At 53.1% G+C, this 18,428-nt stretch overlaps 1 protein-coding gene across 15 annotated transcripts in view; it reads right to left on the reverse strand.

Moving 5' to 3' along the window:
• Window positions 1-6,272: 6,272 nt before the first annotated feature.
• Iqsec3 (IQ motif and Sec7 domain ArfGEF 3) overlaps window positions 6,273-18,428 on the reverse strand; it is an 89,915-nt gene continuing 77,759 nt past the window's right edge. The window contains exons 10-15 of one of the 15 annotated variants that reach the window (XM_055604145.1): window positions 16,956-17,055; window positions 16,644-16,838; window positions 14,340-14,432; window positions 12,949-12,998; window positions 12,783-12,862; window positions 9,672-9,734 (exon numbers count right to left, since the gene is read on the reverse strand). In XM_055604145.1, the coding sequence (XP_055460120.1) occupies window positions 12,788-12,862; window positions 12,949-12,998; window positions 14,340-14,432; window positions 16,644-16,838; window positions 16,956-17,055 (513 nt within the window). In that variant the 3' untranslated portion in view covers window positions 9,672-9,734; window positions 12,783-12,787. Of the gene's footprint in view, window positions 9,752-11,952; window positions 12,007-12,239; window positions 12,863-12,948; window positions 12,999-13,641; window positions 14,025-14,339; window positions 14,433-16,643; window positions 16,839-16,955; window positions 17,056-18,428 lie in introns of those variants that run through there. The other 14 variants (XM_055604144.1, XM_055604138.1, XM_055604137.1 and 11 more) reach the window with 14 other exon arrangements.

Consider the following 18,428-nt stretch of genomic DNA (forward strand, 5'->3'; position numbering starts at 1 on the left):
TCCTTCCAGCCTCTGTCTACCAGACTTCTCCCCCAGCTCTCAGCCTTCTCATCCCAGCGCTGTCCTCTCTCTCTCCTTTTTGCTTTCCCTCTGGGCCCTTCCCAACCATTCCTTCACACTTGCCAAATCATACAACATGCAGACTCAGGCTCCTGAGGGTTCCAGGTTGTGGATGAGTTTGTGGTGGGCCTTTAGAAGAGAAGGGTGGGGAGGGACTAGGGTACTGAGGACACCGTCCTGGGCACACCCCTGAGAAAGGATACACAGGTAAACGTCACGCAGAGATAATGCCCAGCGGCCAGAAGAACAGTCCACGGCCTGACCCATGTGGCTTCCATTCAGATAGCCTCCATGCCTCCCTGCTGTCACCCAGGTCTGAAAGGCTTCTCCTCTTGAGAAAGAACACCTCTGACTCCAAGTACTTTAGCTGCCCTGGCTCCTGGCAGCCCCTTCTGTCTCTTTCTACGCTACTGTGTGTGCCTTGCTAATCCTTATTGGACCAGCTAGTGAGAAAAATAGGAAGTCCAAGAGAGGAATTCTTAGAAGTCTTAGAGTTCAGGCTCCTGCTGTAGGGTCGGTATGGAGCTCTTTTCTGTCCCCTGGTGGCAGAGGAAAGCAGAACAATGCCCCCCTCTCCCACTGCCCATCCCCCATCTTTTTTTCTGGTATAACCTAGAGAACACTCTTAGAAATCAGGTCAAGTGCCTAGCTGGCACTCAGCTCTGCCACCTGGACCATGGAAGGTGAACTGTCTGTGTGGACACTCCCTCTTAAGAAAACAGTGGCTCTTTTTTGCTCTTCCTGTCTGTATCCTTGGCCTCTCCTTTGTCCTCACCTTCTTGGGTATCTCCAGGGCTCTGTGACTCACTTCCTTTCTGCTCCTCACTCTGAGGGGCTGGCTGCCTTTGCCTCTGCCACTCTCTCTGCTCTCATGTCTAGATCCCTGGCGACCGAATCCACATGGCTTCCTTGTTGATTTAGCTGCTCAGTGAAGTAACAAGGGCCGATTGGATCTGACAGGGATGAAAAGCTTGTTAACCACCCATGGAGAGAGGTCGAGAAGGACATACATGTTTGGGAAACAAACACAATCGGCGGGAGCCCGGCTGAGGTGGGCCGATGCCCCAGGCCCAGCATCCTGATCCCAGCTCACGTGATAAGTGGGCTTGGGTCTCCCATCTGGTCTGAGGAGCCTATCTATAGGCCACACAGCTAAGCATAGAACTGCCACAGACAGACTGGATATCAAAGCCCAAGCCCTCCGTGGCCAGGTCTATCCGTAGGATCAGTGTCCTTTCCCACTGCTGTGACAAGAATCTGCCAGGACTGAGACAGACACATTGTGAGGCTTGCTTTGTTCACTTCAGTCTCAGCAGAGTGAGGACAGACACCCAAGGGCTGGCCCTGAGGCCAGATCCCATAGCCACCCCTCATCACTGGGGCAGACCTGGTCTGGCAGGATGTTTGTCCATGGGAGTAAACAAAGGGTCCTCGTATTATCCCTGTTGGGTCAGCCATCTACAGGGGAGGGGGCGACTGATCTACCTTGAGAGAATGGTCTCAGGGGACACACGGGCTGTCAGGACAGCCTGGGAGCAGCCAGCCATCAAGAGATCTGAGTTCTCTCGCCTTATTGTAGCCTCCGCCTGATTCTTCTGGGCTTTTCGCACAGGCAGTTTGTCTGTCTGGAACAAGATGTTTTCCCCAGTCACTCTTCCTTATTTCTTTCTCTTGTCTTCCATCACCGTGTGGCTAGAACTGGTGGCAGGCGGAATCCTGCCTCCTTCCCAGTTTTGACAAAAATCTCAACATTGCACTAACTGAGACTGTTAATGCGAATGCTTGATGGACGGCGTTTATTAAGTGATGAGGTTTCGTTGGCTCTGAGTTTGTTTTATTTGAAATTAGTAGTAAGGGTTGAGCTGGGTATGGAGGTGCAGCAATTAGTATGTTGAAGCAGGAGGATCATGGGTTCAAGGCCAGTGGGACTGCGTGGTGACAGCCTGTCTCAAAAATCAAAAGCCAAAAGAAAACAGAAAAAGAAGAGCCGATTTTTAACTTTTGTCTTTTTTTCCCCCTGCATCTATTGGACTGATCACAGGATGGTTCTTTTACTGAACATCATGCTGAAGTTTACAAATAGATTTTTCTAATGCTAAGCTATCTTTCTAGGTCTGGGACAAACCCACCTTGATCACAGAATGCTGTTCTTTTTTTTTTTTTATCACTTGATGCCACGTTCTGTTTGTTTTTATTTTGTGTATAATTCCTCTATGCAGGCTCATAAGGCTAAATTGGCCCCTGCCTTCTCCTTTCCAAACTGTCCTTATCAGCAGTGGGGAGAGGGGTCTTTTTGCTTTTAAGGTTGTGCTGGACTTACACATGAGGAGGCTGGGAATAGTTTTGTCTCTTCCGAAGGAGTTCCTGTGAGATTAGCAGTCTCTGTTCCCTGAGTGTACACAGAGCGTAGTCAGTCACCGGACCCAGCGTCACATAGAGGTTTGTGGGAGTATGTGTACAGGCTTTAACAAAACGTCATTATCATATACCTCAAGCTTTCTTTTTCCTCTCTCTTTCCTTATTTATTTATTTAAACAAACTCTGGCAAGTTTTACTAAAGAAAAATTTCTCCTGCTTTACTTTTCTTCAGTCTGTGCTGGCACGCTTCTAATATCAGAAGCCTCCAGATCAATGGCAGCCATGCGCACGCACTATAGTATTCTTGGCACACTGTGCCCAATTCAATGCTGTGTTGATGGGCAATAGCTTTGGCCGATCTCTTGTGGTATTCTGTTTCAACCTTCTCAGAGCTGGGCAGTTGGTGGGGACGGACCCTTGTGCCCTGCCCTCTGTGATCATCTTCAAAGCTGCTTGTTGCTTTCCACTTTTCATAACTTGGGGCGTAGAGGTGATCATCTCCAGAGAGAGTTGGCTTTCTTTGAGGCCGCCATCTCTCTGCTTTAGGTATAAGAATGGCCCCCTAACTAAGATGGCTGGGTTGTGAGAAAAACTTTTGGTTTTTTGAGAAAGGGCCTTCCTGTGTAGCCCAGGCTGTCCTTGAACTCACAAATCTCATGTTTCAGCCTTCCAAGAGGTCCTGGGATGGATGGCATACACTGCCATCCCTGGCTCTGCTGGATATTAGACGTTGCAATAGTCATGGGTTTACGTTCTATCACTCTTTCTGTTGTGCACGTGTTTTCTATTTCGTCTTTCCCTCTGTCTTTCTTATTTCTTTCCTTCTACTTGTTTTTCTGGACAGTTCAGTTGTTCTTTCTCCAACTCCTGAAACTAGATATCTCTGCACCCGGAAGAGGGATAGATACTAGTTAGCTGAAGTAAGTAGCCTTGAGGATCCTGTGCATCCTGTGAAAGGGGACAAGGCTCTGTCACCCCCTCTTCTATGTCCCAAGTGATGCAGAGCCCAGATGTCTTGAAGGCAAAGGAGATGAGGCTCTTTGGAAAGGAGAATAAGGCACGTCTGCCTAGGAGGCTTGAAATGGGGGAGCAGGTAGGAGGAGGGAGTAGAGTCTCTAGCCTTCTCAGCAGCTAGCCATGATTTTCCCACAGTCTGGCTTGGGCCTGAGGTCACTCAGGCCTGAGGTCGTGAGAGCAGGAAGCCCTGAATGGCAAGGGGCTAGCTGGATCTCTAGGGAGCAAAGTGCACAGACCCATTGGGGGTGGATGGGTGGGGGCGGGGTTGGGAAGAATTTCCATCCTTCCTGCTTATCTCCAGTGCCTGTATCCTCTGGCCTAATCCAGGAAGGAGCTGTCTTGATGGGACCAGTTCTGAACCTGCCCCTTCCCCAATCCCTGATCATTTCACCCCCTTGCTTCCAGACGCCTAGCTCTGGGCCTGGCTGCCTACCTAGGAAGAACAGGAGAACAATAAAGACTATGAACATACTTTGGTTCTTGGGCTCTGTCCTGGGCCTCTTCCCAGGAGAGAGGACTGCAGGTCTGCTTGGAGGGATGTGGAACAGACCTTGTTTCAGAGAGTCATACGCGTGTACCCTATGATAGGCTGGCTGTTCTCATAGTGTCTCCTCACTCCTCATCCACAGCTGGAACCTCACCTGCCATGAGAGCCTGTGTGTCAGAGGAAGGAGTTAGGGGGAGGTAAATGAAGGGGCCCAGTGGACAAGTTACTTGGCAGGCTGTCAGGGTTGGACGTTTGCCCAGAAAGAACGGCTGTGGACATCCGAGGGAGCTCCAGGGAGCGCTGCTTTCAAGAGGACTCTCTGTTGTCAGGTGTCAGACTCATGAAAATTTGTCCTGCTCTGCCTCGCACCTCCACAGGGGCAGTCCCACAGACCCTCATTCCCTGGCTTTGCTTCTTCAGAGCTATCTGCCTGCCCACTGTCAGGCCTTCATTTCTTTGGTCTCAGTTTCTGGCAGTCATCTGATCTGGATATTCTAGAAGGCCAGTTTTATGATTTTTCTGGCGAGGTTCTCTCTCTCTCTCTCTCTCTCTCTCTCATAGTCCTTTGGCAGATCATCTCAAAAAGCTGCATCTACCCTACCTTGTAGATACGGCTTCTCGGACCTTGACCTGGATGAAATGCCGTTCGGGACATTCTCTCTTTGAATACCCACTTCAGCACCTGTCTTCATCACCCCTCCCCTGTCACCACACTGTGTAGATATAGATACAGCTGGGCCTTTCTTGTTCCTGTGGGCTTTCGCTTGTGAGCAGAGCTTTGTGTGTAGTGATGTTTTATTCCTGCCAGTGCTGTCAGCTGTGGGCAAGCTTACTTCACCAGCTCTGGCACCAGCATCTGATTCTGGACCAGTGCTGTGAGTCAGAAACTTGTACATTCTGGGACCTCTGGAAAATTTCTAAGTCAGTCACCAATGAATGAGTCCTCCATCTACAAAATATCACCAAGGGCACTGACCTATGTCAGATGGACACAAAGTCTCCATTAGAACATTTTGGTCTCCTTTTTTTTGTTTTTCCTGGAGGGTGCCCTTTCTCCTGGACTACACTGCAAGGATGAGAATGTTGGGAGATTGGAGCTGCCTGCTGGCCTGATTGCATCACTGGTCCTGGGGTCCTCTTGGCCTTAGGCTTTCTTCCAGATAAGCTCTAGCTTATCTCCTCAAGGGTGCTCTCAAGGGGCCAGTCTTCTGCTTTTGGGGTCAGAGAATTCCCAGGATGGGACAGTTCCCAGCTGGTATCTGCTTCTTCTGGAATTTCCCACTTCCTGGGCAAGGGTGAACTTACGTTCCCAAGGTTTTAACAGAGGACTTCAGAAACAGCCTGTGGAGCTGGTTGGATGTGTAGGTCCTCAGGATTCTGGTCACCTGGGGAGCTGGGCATCTTTTTTGTAGGTACCTATCATTTTCCTCCTCAGAAGAGTCTCAGCTGCATGGCTGAGATCCTTCCTTCTGGCCCTGCCAGGACAGTCACCTCTGGCAACCTCCTGCCTTGTCTACTGATCTGATCTGATCAGTGTCCTTAGCTTTGACTACCCATATAAGCCCTTCTCTCTTCTGCTCTTATTCCAGCCTCCTAGACACATCTTTCTGTTTTGTGTCTTCACACAGTCTTTTGTCATATGTTTCTGGCCGGCATGGGACTGTGTATCCCAGGTAGGTCTCAAATTCACAGCCTCCTGGGTGCTGGGATCATAGGAGCAAGCCACTATGTCCGTCTCTGAACCCATCTCATAACCACTTGGCTGTTGTCTTACTCCTTCCAAAACCTTGGGTTCCTTTTCTACTTCCAGCAGGGGGACTTGGCGCATGGAAGGGCTTTAGAACTATTGTCCCGCTACTAAGGCAGCTCTTTCCCTGACATTATCCCGCAGCTCCTCCACCCAAGCCTGTTATCCTGGCTTTGCCACCCCTTACATGTCAAGCTTTGGGTGTGAATGTTAGTGATAATCAGAAGCGGATAAGCTAGGCTTTTGCTCTCCACTGAATGCACACGACGGAGGCAGGCTGCATTTGCAGAGCCATTTTCTGACCCACCTCAGCTCTGCTCCAGTACTCACCCACCAGAGGTCTATTCCTTATTCCAGCACTTGAACTTCAATTTCTTAAGATGGGACTTCCTAATGGAGTTACACCATAAGGCATGGTCTATCCCGGGGAAAGAATGACTGTGATAGCCAGAGGGAAGCTGGGTAGCCCCAGGGGCTGAGAGCCAGCATATTGTCTTTCTAGATCCTGGCAAGGGAGACATTCTAATGTAAGGTGGTCCCGCCCCCATGCCTCCCCCCCACCCTGTGAGAGTGAAAGAAACAACAGACAGACACAAGTTTGCTCAAGTGACACATTTCAATAGAATCTCTAAAACTCTATGAATTGAACAGATAAAATACCTCTGGGCTATTTTGTTACAAAATATTTGCCATTTGGATTAGTTGCTGAGTGCAGCCACCCTGCCTGTCTCCAGAGAACTGCCACTCCATCCGGTGAGGGTGAGCAGGGAGGAGAGGTACCGCAGGAAGATGGACAGCTGATGCCGAGACAGACAGATGAATGACATCAGGAACCCCTACTGGGTCACAGAGACATTCTGGCAGGCTCTGGACAGGTTGAGTGGGGGATCAAAGACCCAGGACCGATACATATTTGTGGGAGCAAAACATCTTTGCGGACGAAAAGACAGACAGGTTGGTTTCCAGGAAAGGTTGCCAAGACAGGGCCTGCATTCGAACTGGAGGTGGGAGTGGCTAAAGGCAGGTAGGAAAGGTGCTTCCGCCACCCATTTGATTGTTTGATTCTGGACTTGGGGCCAAATGGATACATTGGGAGAGGGGCCCGGGATCCCCAAAGTAAGGCCTAGAAAGCTGATGGATGAGGGTATCTCAGAGTGCTTGGATCTGGGAGCTCAGCTAGCACTCCACTGCTCCCTTAATTTTGAGACAACTGGAGTCTCAAGAGCCTCTTTCTGGAAAGAAATGCAGGCCCTGACATTGCCACTACCATGGGAAGGGGCAGGAGGCTGCTTCCAGCTTTCTGGGGACTGAGATACAGATGAATCCTACCATTTGAAGGTTGTCCGGTCAGGGGAGAAATACAACCCAAGCTGGGGACTCTAACTTTGCCTGACCAGTAAGGTCCATCAGTTCCTCCCTGCCCTGAGCTACTGGGGCTCAAAGCCAGCTCAGGACTGTTCTAGTTTGTGGCCCCGAGCAGTGTGACTTCCTGTGCAGGGCTCTGCTCCTGCTAGCAGGGTCTAGGTCAGCTACTGTAGCAACCTCGCCCTGGAGAAAGGTGCATGATGCCTGAGAATCTGGGCCCCCAGAGCCTGCCCATGCAGGCCAGCCTCCAGACTGCTGCTGAGGCAGGAGCTCATCTGGAAAGTCAGGCTTCAGCTGAGGCTGGAGGGACAGAGGGTGTTGTTAGCGTGAAGCCAGGTGTGAGCAGGGAGCAGGACTCGGCAAAGGGAAGTGAGCTCTCCAGGGCTGTAACTCACATCTTTCCTCCCTACTAGTCATGAATTTCCCTCTATTTTCAGCCCTCTCCTTCATCCTGTCCCACCCGAAGCTCTGTGCTTTCCCCAAGCCCTAACCCTTTCTGCCCTGGCCCAGCTGGGGGAGGTGTCTAAGCTGTTCCACTCCGACAGGTTCTGATTATTTTCTGAAATACAGGTGTTCCACGGAGGGACCCAAGGCAGCCAACTCAGAAAAATCACAGGCTGGGAGTCCCTGGGGAGAGAGCATTATTGGCCAAGAGTTACAGGAATGGGCCAGAAGCTCCCTGGGTGATATCACAATGACCTCTGGGTGAGGATACACACAGGCACTCACGCACGAACCATAAACTTACATGCATGTGCACGAAATGAGGTCATTTGGTCCCTCTAAGAGTCTGGGTTACTTCTGCCTCCTATCTGGTCCAAAGCATTGAGTTTTGGAGTGTATAGTAGGGACCAGAAGAAGCCAAGTCACTTCCAACCATGGCAGCATTCACTGTGCTTCTCTCCTCTCTTTAAAACTTTAAAAACAGGCTCTGACTGGGATAGCGTCTTGAGGAAGGTCAGGAATAGCTGTTGGCACAGGACAAAGGAGGCTGGCCTGGCTTGTGACAGATGGTCCCTGAAGATGCCATGAATGTGACATCCTATGACACCCCCCTTCCTGTGGTCTTCGGGGATGCCTCATCTGTCCGAGGCTCTGGAGGGCCAGGGCTATCTGTGCTGATTCTGGTCCTGGCAGGCCTGGAAGTCTGATGGGCCCTGCTTGGCTCTGCTCTGCAGTTTTGAATGTCCTGGAACTCTCGGCCTTCCCTGCTGGGAGCCAGTCTGCATTTGCCAGGAAGGGACTGTTTCAAGGCTAGGGCAGCAGGGTGACACAGTGACCCTAGGTCCCTACTGCTTTGCCTTGTCTGTGCACAGAGGCTGCGGTCAGACGCCAGGAAGCCCTGACTCCAGGCCGAGTCACACCTCCGCTGGGCGGACTGGCAGCCCATCCCCTTGCTTCTGGTTCCACAAGGAAGTGAAATCAACTCGGTTCTCACGTGTGTTTATGGATAACTGCCTGTGTGCATTTGGTACTGGCTAAATGTTTGAGGCAGGAGAACCGAGAAATGCTTTCAGAAAGCGAGCTTTGCAGATAGGACCTCCCAGGGCCGTGCTGCACTGACCCAGGCAGAACTAAATACCCTGCCCCCTCCTCTTTCTTGGATCTTTCCTGGATCTGGGTAGCTCAGAACTTTTGGGGTGGCAGGAGACAATTCTTGGGGTGGTTTAAGGGAGATAATGTCCCTGGGAGCTGAGAACCAGGCCCCCAACTACGGGTTGGATGACAGGAAGAGCAGACCAAGCACCCTCCCTGTTAATCTCAGGTCCCTCCAGGGAACCAGGGCTAGCTTTCCTTTCTTCAGCTTGGCCATAGATGGCACATTATGCTAGGATAGCCTGCCCTGTCCTGGGGTGTGTTGCTGGCAAGTTCAGCCTTTTGCTCTTGTCTATTGGCCGAAGGCATGGACTAATAGACCAAGACTGCAAGCCCATCAGCCCACAGGCCCTTTGGCTTCAGTTTCCTTCATATAGTTTCCTTCTACAGTCTTGTTAGGGGAGCATGGTGAACACAGAGGTAAAGGCATGGCCCATCTGGCTATGTGGGACCCCTAGGAAGAGTGAGGTGGTGTTACATGTTTGTGGCAAAGTACTAAAGCAATTTAGTGAAGCAAACCATCTTGCCAGGGGCACTCCCTTTCCACAACAGTGATCAGTGGCCAGGAAGGCATTATGCTAAGACGTGAGGAGTGGCAAGGGGCAGCCCAGATTCCTGAAGGACAGCCCATTGGAACAGCTGGTTGCTAAGGGCAGAGCCTACACCAGGCTCCTTGAGCCACTGGAATAGCGGCGACGGAGCAGCAGAGAGCCTGGCGGGCAGAACTGATGAGGGTGGTTGTATGGGGGTGGCGGTGGGGGCAGTGGAGGCTGGTGGATGACCTTAACTGGGGATCCTGGACCCCGCAAGGGTGTGGAGCCACAGGAGTCTGAGGAGGATGAGGCATAGCAGGACAGAGCCTGGCTCAGCAGGGGCTCCATGCGGGCCAAGCATGGTTTGTCCAGGACAATGACCTTGACAATTTGCTGGCACTGCACCAGGGTGCCTGGGGGTGTGGGTGGCGGCAGTGGCAGCGGTGGGGGCTGCTCCCTCAGGGGGCTAGGCTGTGGGTCTGGCGGCAACGGTGGTGGTGATGTTGGTGGTGATGGTGCTGGCGCTCCCCTCTCGACCCCCAACCTGGGGCTGTGCTGGGACGTTTGAAGCCTGTTGTGAATTGACACCTAGTTTAGAAACAGCCAGAGAAGCATGAAATGTTACCACTAATTCCCAGCTGCTGGGGCTGGCCACCCGAGCCTCCCAGACCCCCCCTTCTGCCATCCACAGGATGCTCTCAGCCCTGCCTTTGACCCCATGCTGGTCTCTGCACCCACAAAGGAACTGTTTCTCATGCTACTCTTCTGTGGTAGTACAGAGTGCCTATGACAGCCATGGTTCTCCAGATCCCACTCTCTTCATCTGTGAGATGGTTCTGCAGGGCAAACTCTTCCCCATGTACCCTGAGAAGCAGGACCATCCTCCCTGTGTGTGGGTGTTATTAAAGAGAGAGTCTCATCATTTAGTTAGCATCAAGGCACCTGAGCCTGGAATGCCAGGGGACCTTGAAGGGGTCCTGTGGACCTAACCTGTCCTGTCCTCTTAATACTCCTCAAGGCCATGACACCTGCATTTGAGAGCTGCTGAGACAGTCAAGGGCAGAGTCAAATCCCCTTCACCTTCCTGTCCCACCCAAGCTGGTCTTGGTTAGAACTGTGTGCTACAGAGCAGAGAGATAGATGGAGAGCTACTACCCTGATTTCTTGCATGGGTCAGGAGCAGGTGGTTAGGGCAGACCAGACCAGAATTGCTGCTCAGGTTACAATACCCGCAAGTAGCAGCCTTTTCCTTCCCGCAGACACTGAGAGATGCCTCCTGAGGGCACGGCTTCTCAGTCCCTAGCTAGCAGGCTTTCAGGTCCTGGGGATTCTCACACCGAGACATGCACTAACATCGAAGTGGGTATTGGCGGTATACACACATCCCTGACTCCTGCCTGTGATTCAGAGAGCCCGGTAGCAGGCCCATGCTTCTTCTACCATGTGGGCCCTGAGTCCTCTCTTCAGACCCCCCATTTATGGTCTGTCTCTGGTTCTGGGGCTTCTCCTTAGAGCCACACCGTGTTCTGGTCTGTCTGTCTGTCTCTGTCCGGGATGCTAATAACTTTTCTCTTAAACTCCCTATCCCATAACAGTCTGTCCCTCTTGATGCTTTCTCCTGGGCCTGTTTGTCCTCAGGTACCACCTTGCAGAGCCAACTTCTCAGGCAGAGGGTCATGCTGAGGCCTCAGGGGAGAGGACCTTATTCCAGTCCCGGGCCGGAACAGCTCGCTGCACTCTGGGTCCCAGAGCAGCATTTATCAGTCTTGTTTATTGTTCAGAGACGCCTTTCTTAGACTTGTGCGGTCTCCCGTAAGGTTCGCTAAGACTATGCCTTTCAAGATTCTCAAGCCCCAGCTCCAGGCTTTTCTCAAGCCAGCCACGAGGCTTTTCTCTCCCTCCTCTCCCTCCGCCTAGACTGCTTTCCCCAGGCTGGAAATCACCCTAGATGAGGTGTCCAGAGTTCATTGCTATTAAGGCACACAGCCTACAGAGGACATCCCTGTCCTTCCAGGGGATGTCATAGGCGAAAGGGCATGTCACCGCTGCTAACACAGGGCGCAGGCTAACCTCATACCTACTCATATTCTGTGCAGTAATTCTCCAGGAGAAGCGGCCTGAGACTGCCTCACCAGGCTCACCCTCTCTGCTTCCTAATCTCACAGCACCCTTGTGTCCGATGCACCAATGCTAGGCTACCCAGCCCAGGGCCAGTGAGCTCCGTCATCCTCAGCTGCTGCCATGTAGCCCACAGCCTCAGCCTGTGCACAGTCTCAACTTCCCTCCGTGTGCATTAACAGTCCCACCCCAGCCCGGATCCTTTAAGTTTCAGTAAGTGAAAAGCTTACTTTTCACTTTTTTTGAAAGAGAGAGAGAGAGAGAGAGAGAGAGAGAGAGAGAGAAGAGGGAGAGGGAGAGAGAGAATATGAACATGAGTAGCAGTCACAATAGCTCGGAGGAGATGGAAGAGCGCCTGCCATAGGGGCTTGGGCCAAGCAATGCCAGGGGAGAAGGAGCTAGGGCCAAGCCGAAAGGCCATGGGGTGGCCAGATTGCCCTCTGCTTAGGGGAGCAGAGGCTGGCAGGATCCCTGGAGCTAGCTGGAGGGGCAGGGCAGCCTTGCAGATAGCCATGTGGGCAGGTAGAAGGGAAGAGGGGCATCAAAAGGCCCGTCCTCCCTGGGTGGCCGCAGGAGGATGAGCTGGGTGGCTGGTGACTGGGTTATCTGCAAGGCTGAGAATGGGCAGCTGCGGGAAGATGCGGGCGCAGGGCAGGGGATGGAATACCCACCCTGGGGGCTGGTCAGCTGCTGGGGCGGGGAGCTCCTCCAGGTAAAGGTGCCTCCTCCAGAAACACGTGGGGGGTGGGGTGCGGGGACAGAGAGAAACTGAATTCCCAGGTATCCTGTGGCTCCCCAAGGGCTTGGCAGGCTTCTGGGTGGGCATCTCCCTCACAGCTAGGGGAGCCCTCCTGCTAGTGGGCATGGCAGAGGGCTGTCTATGAGCAGCTGGTGGTCCTCAAGGCCTGGCAGCCAAGGGGGAGGGTCTGTATGGGAGGCAGGGTACGCGGCCTAGGTCCCTTTCCCTCGTGGCTTGGAGATGGCAGTTTCTCCTCCAGTGAGGAGGGTCGTTAGCTTTATCAGCTCACCCCCTAGGAAAAACTCTGAGGCGTCCCAGCTCTGCCTCCTTTCCTCCTGTGCTCACCCACCCCATGACCAGAGACTTGTTGTTTCAGGGAGAAATTCCTTCTCACTGTCACAACCCCATTCTTCCCGTTTCCCCAGGAGGTATCCAAATGTCCCTAAGAGCGATCAGGGATGACTTGACTTTAGGAGTGTCTTTGGGGGGGGGGGAGCCCAGGCTCCCTGTTCAGGGAAATGGGAGGACCTAGAAAGGGACCATTGAGTCTCCGACACAGAACACATTTGGAGGGAAGAAGACTGTGTGGCGTGGGTGGGTGGGGGCAGGGGTGTGAAAAGAGCGTGGAACAGAGTGTTGTGGGTTCATCTCCCTGGGCTGGCCTGGGAGCGTGGCCCTGGAGGGCAGTGGGCCGGGTCGGCTGGCTGGGGAGCAGTGTGGCAGTGCTTGCGGCTTAACTAGGCGCTGGAAGAGTGGCATTACCCATGCTAGCAGTGACTTTTAATTGTATCTCTTGAAATTGGTAAAATGGTGAGTCGGGCTGGGGAGACATTGATTAATACCTGAGAAGAGAAACAACAGAGACGGTGAGAAGAGGGACAGGGGGTCACAGGATCACTCACCTGGACGCCACCAGGCCTCCACTTACCTCCCCCGAGCTCTCCGCCGCTTTCTCTCCTGCCATCGCTTCCCTTTTGGCTTTGAATGCAAACAGCATAGGACTCATTCTCCACCAGTCCTGCCTGGAACCCTTGGCCCTCTTCCTCCCCGTCCGGCATCGCTACCCTCTAGCTGGTGTGGGTAGCAAGACTGTAGGTTACACACACTCCACTGGGGCGCTGCCTGGCACAGCAGGCTGGGAATCGGCAGCCTCACTAGGCCACTCAGTCGCTGTGTAATTTTGGGGAGGGGACTGCGCCTCTCTGGGCCTCCACAGACGAGGAGGCCTCTGGAATTCTTTCTTATCATGCACTGTGGAGTCATTTTCTCCCGGGCGAATTGTTGTACAGTCTGGAAAAGCTGGCTTTTACGTGGGCCATGATTTGTAGGCACTGTGTAAATCTGCCTCCTTCCATCATAGGTCCCTTGAAGGAGGGGGCTGTCAATTGCTATGATCACTGCCACTTAGGACTTAGGGGCGCTGTGGAGTCATGGTGTTTGCCATGCACAGAGCTGCTAACGGCTTGTAATTATGACAACAGCTCCTCACCACCTGGTATGCGCCAGGAAACCCCGTGGACGCCCAGGAATGGCTCGAGGACCCTTCCTTGCTAAGGCCTTCTGAACCTGAGCCCCTTGAGTTTCTCACTCCCCGTTCCCACAGTGGCAGTTTTCAGCCCTCTGCCACCCAAAGTGCAAAGGAAACTGCACAGACCAGGGCACCACGGGCAGGACCCTGGAGATAACACATCCAGATCTGACAGGGACTTGCAGCTCCCACAGGAGAAGCTAGGGGAGGGGGTGGGGGGATGAATGTCATCAGCTGAGGACGGTGGTAAAAAATCCTGGCAGCCCTGAAAGTGAGCCAGGACCCACGTGGCGAGGCTCTTGGTTTAGGTGGGTGGAGAGTTGCGGTGGCACATTGGCGACATCTCAGAGAGATGCTTTTCCCAGCTGGCAGGAAGAATACAGTCGGGCGGTAAGCAGGCTTCAAGGGGCCAAGCAAGGGAAGATCAAGTCCTCTAAGCTCACTCTGACTCTACTTGGCTGGTGGGGAAATTTAATCTGAAGAAAAGATTTAAGAAATAGAGTTTGAGGCTCATCTGGGTGGAACCCGGCTCTTGGCCCCGGGTGGCGGGGTGGTGGGGCAACTTGTGACGTCTCACATACAGTCCCACACGTCGGGACAGTTTGCAAAGTGGATACATTTCTCTGTCACCTTTCTCCACCCCGAGCTAAGGACTAAAGGTTAAGGACACAAGTCTGGAGCTCCTTCGTGGAAAGTAGCAGCTGGAGAGACAGCACGGCCCCACCCGAAGCCCCCAGAGACTGGTGTGGTGGCCTCTGCACGGGCTGGGTGAGGGCAGAGCCCAGTCTCACCTGTGGGTGATCCTTGCTTCGACTGTGGGTCCCCCTGGGCTCCAGCGGACCTTACAGAGAGTGTCTTTGTCCCCTGCTGCTTCTCCAGTTCCCCTAAGGAAGGGAGAAATGTGAAAAGAGGTAGCACCCACAGTCCCCAGTCCCAGTGAGCAAGGGGATACGGGGTAGAACAGGAGGAGGTAGGAAGGGAGCGCTCTCCACTCTGACAGTGGGTTGGGGCATCGAGAACCGGTTAAACCTGGCCAGCAGCAGTATCTGTGAGTGGTAATGGCAAGCTCTGCCTGACTGCCAGAGGGCCAAAGAGAGGAGGCTGGTGTGGGGCAGGGAGGTGGACCGCTGGGGTTGGCACCTGGACTGATGGCTCTTAGGCAGGCTACACAGCCCTCTGTGCCTCACTTGTGCAGACGGCTGGGTTCACTGGCCGATGCCGTTAGGAAGATTACTTGAGGTAAAACACACAGAACAAGGCCTGACACGGGCAAGTGGTCCATGCGTTAGCATTAGAACAATGTGCAAGAAAATACAGCATGGTTCCTAGACACAGCTGGTGACATCTAGTCCATCCATGTATCCCTAGCGGGACTGTTGCCCCGCAGCCAGCTCCTGAGCTTGCTGCAAGGTGTTCAGTGTTCTCCCAAGGGGTAGATTCCATAATCTGTGTGTCTGGGACACATGCCCCAGTTGGTCTTCCACTGGAGCCTCTCTGCACTAGCAACTATCCAGTTTATTCTCTGAGTGGCTCTAGGGAACTGCTAGTTTGCCATCCATGTAGATTTGGCAGGAATTATTAAAGCCCTCTCTCAGCTTCTTGGTTCCATGGGACACGACTCAAGATTCCTTTATTAAAACCATCCACTTGGGTTGCATTTGTTGTCTCTCTGGCTGGCTACTGTCCAGGGACACTAAACAGTAAGCGTCCAGGCCAAGTTTGTCCTAGTTGCCAGAACCATACCATCCCTCACTTTTATGCATTCTCACTGAGCTCAGTCAGTTGCTTGCTGGGCCCCAGGGGGTCGTCCTGGCTTTGGAGGAGTTAGTGCCGTAAGTTGGGCATGATGTTCATTGTCACTCACTGTAAGAACTTGGACTCCCTTTTTAAGCTGTGCTGGCCTCAGTTTCCTTGCTGGTAAGAGGAGGAGAACAATGCACACACATGGGAAGTTGTAGGAATTAAACGATGGATCCCATCACCTGCCCAGTGCCAGGTGTGTAGCAGATCCCGAAATGGTGGCTGCTTGTGGCTTCCATTTACCTCCCTAGGGACTCATTTTCTCCCCCGCCTGCCTGCATGGCCATCCCTCTTCTCTCATCCACTGTCACCTCACTTTCTCTTTCTCTGAAGACCGAGAGCCAGCCCTCTACTTAGTTTCCTTCTGGCTTTCTTGTCCGCCAAGTCAGCTGCAGAGGCTGCTCTCCCCCCAACCCCTTGATATAATGGATTCTAACCAGATCTGCTCCTTTGTTGCTCTGAGAATGGACTTCTGGGAAGCCCCGGGACTGGAAGAAAAGTTTCTGCCTAAGGAGGGCTGAGGCCAGGCAGGCAGTGGCTCTCTAAGCAGCTTGGAGCCATGTGTGATATTCTGACCAGGAGAAAAGTAAACCCATTTCAAGACACACCCTTAAGAACGTTCAGGAACAAATAGCCAGGCTGGGCCCTCTAGGTAACTAGTCCAGACCTTGAAAAGAGCCTGTGATACCCGAGTGTAAGGAAACCAACGTCGTACAAAATGAGCATGTACTCAAATCACACCCTCAACCCCCCCCCCAAACCCAGAGCAACCTGCGCTCTGGGTTTCGGTTTAGCCCAATTTTGAGTGTTTTCTTAGAGGTTCTACACAGAGCCTCTTATTTCAGTCTCACAGTAGAAAGACAATGAGACCAAGCACCTGACTCAACTGCCATGCCAGCTCTGCCTGTGTGCTAGCACGGGGTCACGGTCCGGGAATGTAAGTAGAACACAGCTGAACCATTTTGCCCCTTGGACTCCTGGATCAGCTCTGCCTGGATCAGCTCCCCTGGCTGTCTTGGCCAACACAGGCAACAGCAGTGTTCTAGGTGAGAAACCTCGGCCCTTGGCCACCCCACATGGCTAGCGGACATGCACACACATTTCTGTACCCTGGGAGGTGGGGCTCACTTCAAGTGTGAAGCAGGCCCACATCAGCATGGGGAGCTACAGTGGGGCTAGGAGTGCAGGGCGTGAGAGAGGGGCTCGGTGGGGGTAGGGCAGTTCAGGCATGACAGTTCAGGGGGGACAGAGGTAGTTGTGCGTGTGCGGGCTGCCTCTGCCTTTTCGGACCCCACCTCTCCGCCGTGGCAGCCGGGGCCGGTCCTTACACTCTATCCTAATCTGCTCCAGCTCCGTCACCTCGGCGATGGACTCCTTCAGGTCCTCCACGAACTTCTGCATCTCGTCGGAGCCCAGGGCGCAGAAGTGCAGCACCTGCTTCTTCTCGGAGCCCGAGAGCGGAGTTGCCAGAGTGATGCCATGGGAGTAGTCTGGAACCCAGACACACCTTGGCAGTGAGCTCCGTGCAGCAGGGAGGCTCGGGCAGCTGGGCGCGGGGAGGGCTGGCGTTTGGGGAGGCTCCCACCCTCCGGGGCCCCAGGACTCACACTCATTCTCAAAGAGGTGAAATCGCATGCCTAACAGGCCCACTGCCTTGCAGAAGGTGTACGTGAAGGAGCTCTTCTTCTTTGGGCACAGCTTGAGAATCTGCCCGGGGGAGGGACAGAAACAGAGGAGGGGGCTCCCGTAAGAACGTGCGCACGTAGGCAGGCACCAACGCCGTGAACGCCGTCAACGCCGTCACTACGCAAAGGTGCACGCCTATGTTCATCAGAACAGTCCTCCCATCCCCCAACCTGGGGCCCACGTACACACGGGCCGGCACTGCTTAAAGCACACCAGAACCCGTTACTTCTGAAGTAGCAGAGCTGGCCCGTGTGTCCTCCCAGGTCCAGGCTGGCTTTATGCTGACCTCACACTGTCCTCCTTACTGGAGCTTGAAACAGCCTAGCTCAGCCCTGCGGCAGCCATTTCCTTCCTATAACTCTCCCTGTGGCTTTCTGCAAGCCAGATTCCTCTCGTTATTTAAGTTAACCCAAATGCTCCTTAGAGAAAGCTTCAAAATCCCATTTAAACACACAAGCTAAAAGCAACCCCCACGTCTCCCTGTGACCCAGTCACTCTGTTATACCACCTAGCACTCCTCCCATAGAATATGGTCTCATTCGTTTCCTTCCTTCCTTCCTTCCTTCCTTCCTTCCTTCCTTCCTTCCTTCCTTCCTTCCTTCCTTCCTTCCTTCTTTCCCTCCCTCCCTCCCTCCTTCCTTCCTTCCCTCCCTTCCTCCCTCCTTCTTTCCTTCCTTCCTTCCTTCCTTCCTTCCTTCCTTCCTTCCTTCCTTCCTTCCTTCCTTCCTTCCTCTCTCTTTGATTTTTGTTTCTCCCTAAAATGAAAGGTCACTTCACCAGTTGCTCAATATATAAACTTATATTTTATTTAGCAACTCTTATGAGCTGGGCACAGAGGACGCGGAGGGACGGATGGGAAGTCACATTCCATTGGAGACCTGCTTAAAGGGAGGGAGGGGACCACATCCAGAGGAACTTTTGAACAGAAGGGAAGGAACAACCAGAAAAGAGGACTGGCCAGTGGGAGGCAGCTCCTAGGGCCCCTATGTTAGAGCAATCCAGGAGTGCGTAGAAAATGAGCTCAGAGACCTCTCGGGTGTATGTGTGTGTGGGGGGGAGGCTAGGGCAAAAGATGGGGCTTCTTTCTCATCCCACTGGAGCCTGGTAGGGAGCAGGCCCTGATGTGCACTCCAGAAAGGTGCCGCTGCCCTGTGGAAGTGACAGGATGGACTGCGAGGAGCGTTTTTACATCCTGTATTATACAGACTCATTTGTACTCCATATTGTGAAAAAAGGAACCAGCACGTATACGCCATCACTGGCTGCCCACACACATTGTTAATGGTTTGCTCATTCTGAGTTAAGCCCCTCCCCCTAGACCCAATGCTCCTGCAGGAATAAGGGGTTAACACAGTCACTGACTAGACTCGGGTGTTTCAATAAGCGCCTTTGCC

The sequence above is a fragment of the Psammomys obesus genome, unplaced genomic scaffold, assembly GCF_907164565.1.
Source record: "Psammomys obesus unplaced genomic scaffold, mPsaObe1.curated_primary_1811, whole genome shotgun sequence".
Lineage (NCBI taxonomy): Eukaryota > Metazoa > Chordata > Mammalia > Rodentia > Muridae > Psammomys > Psammomys obesus.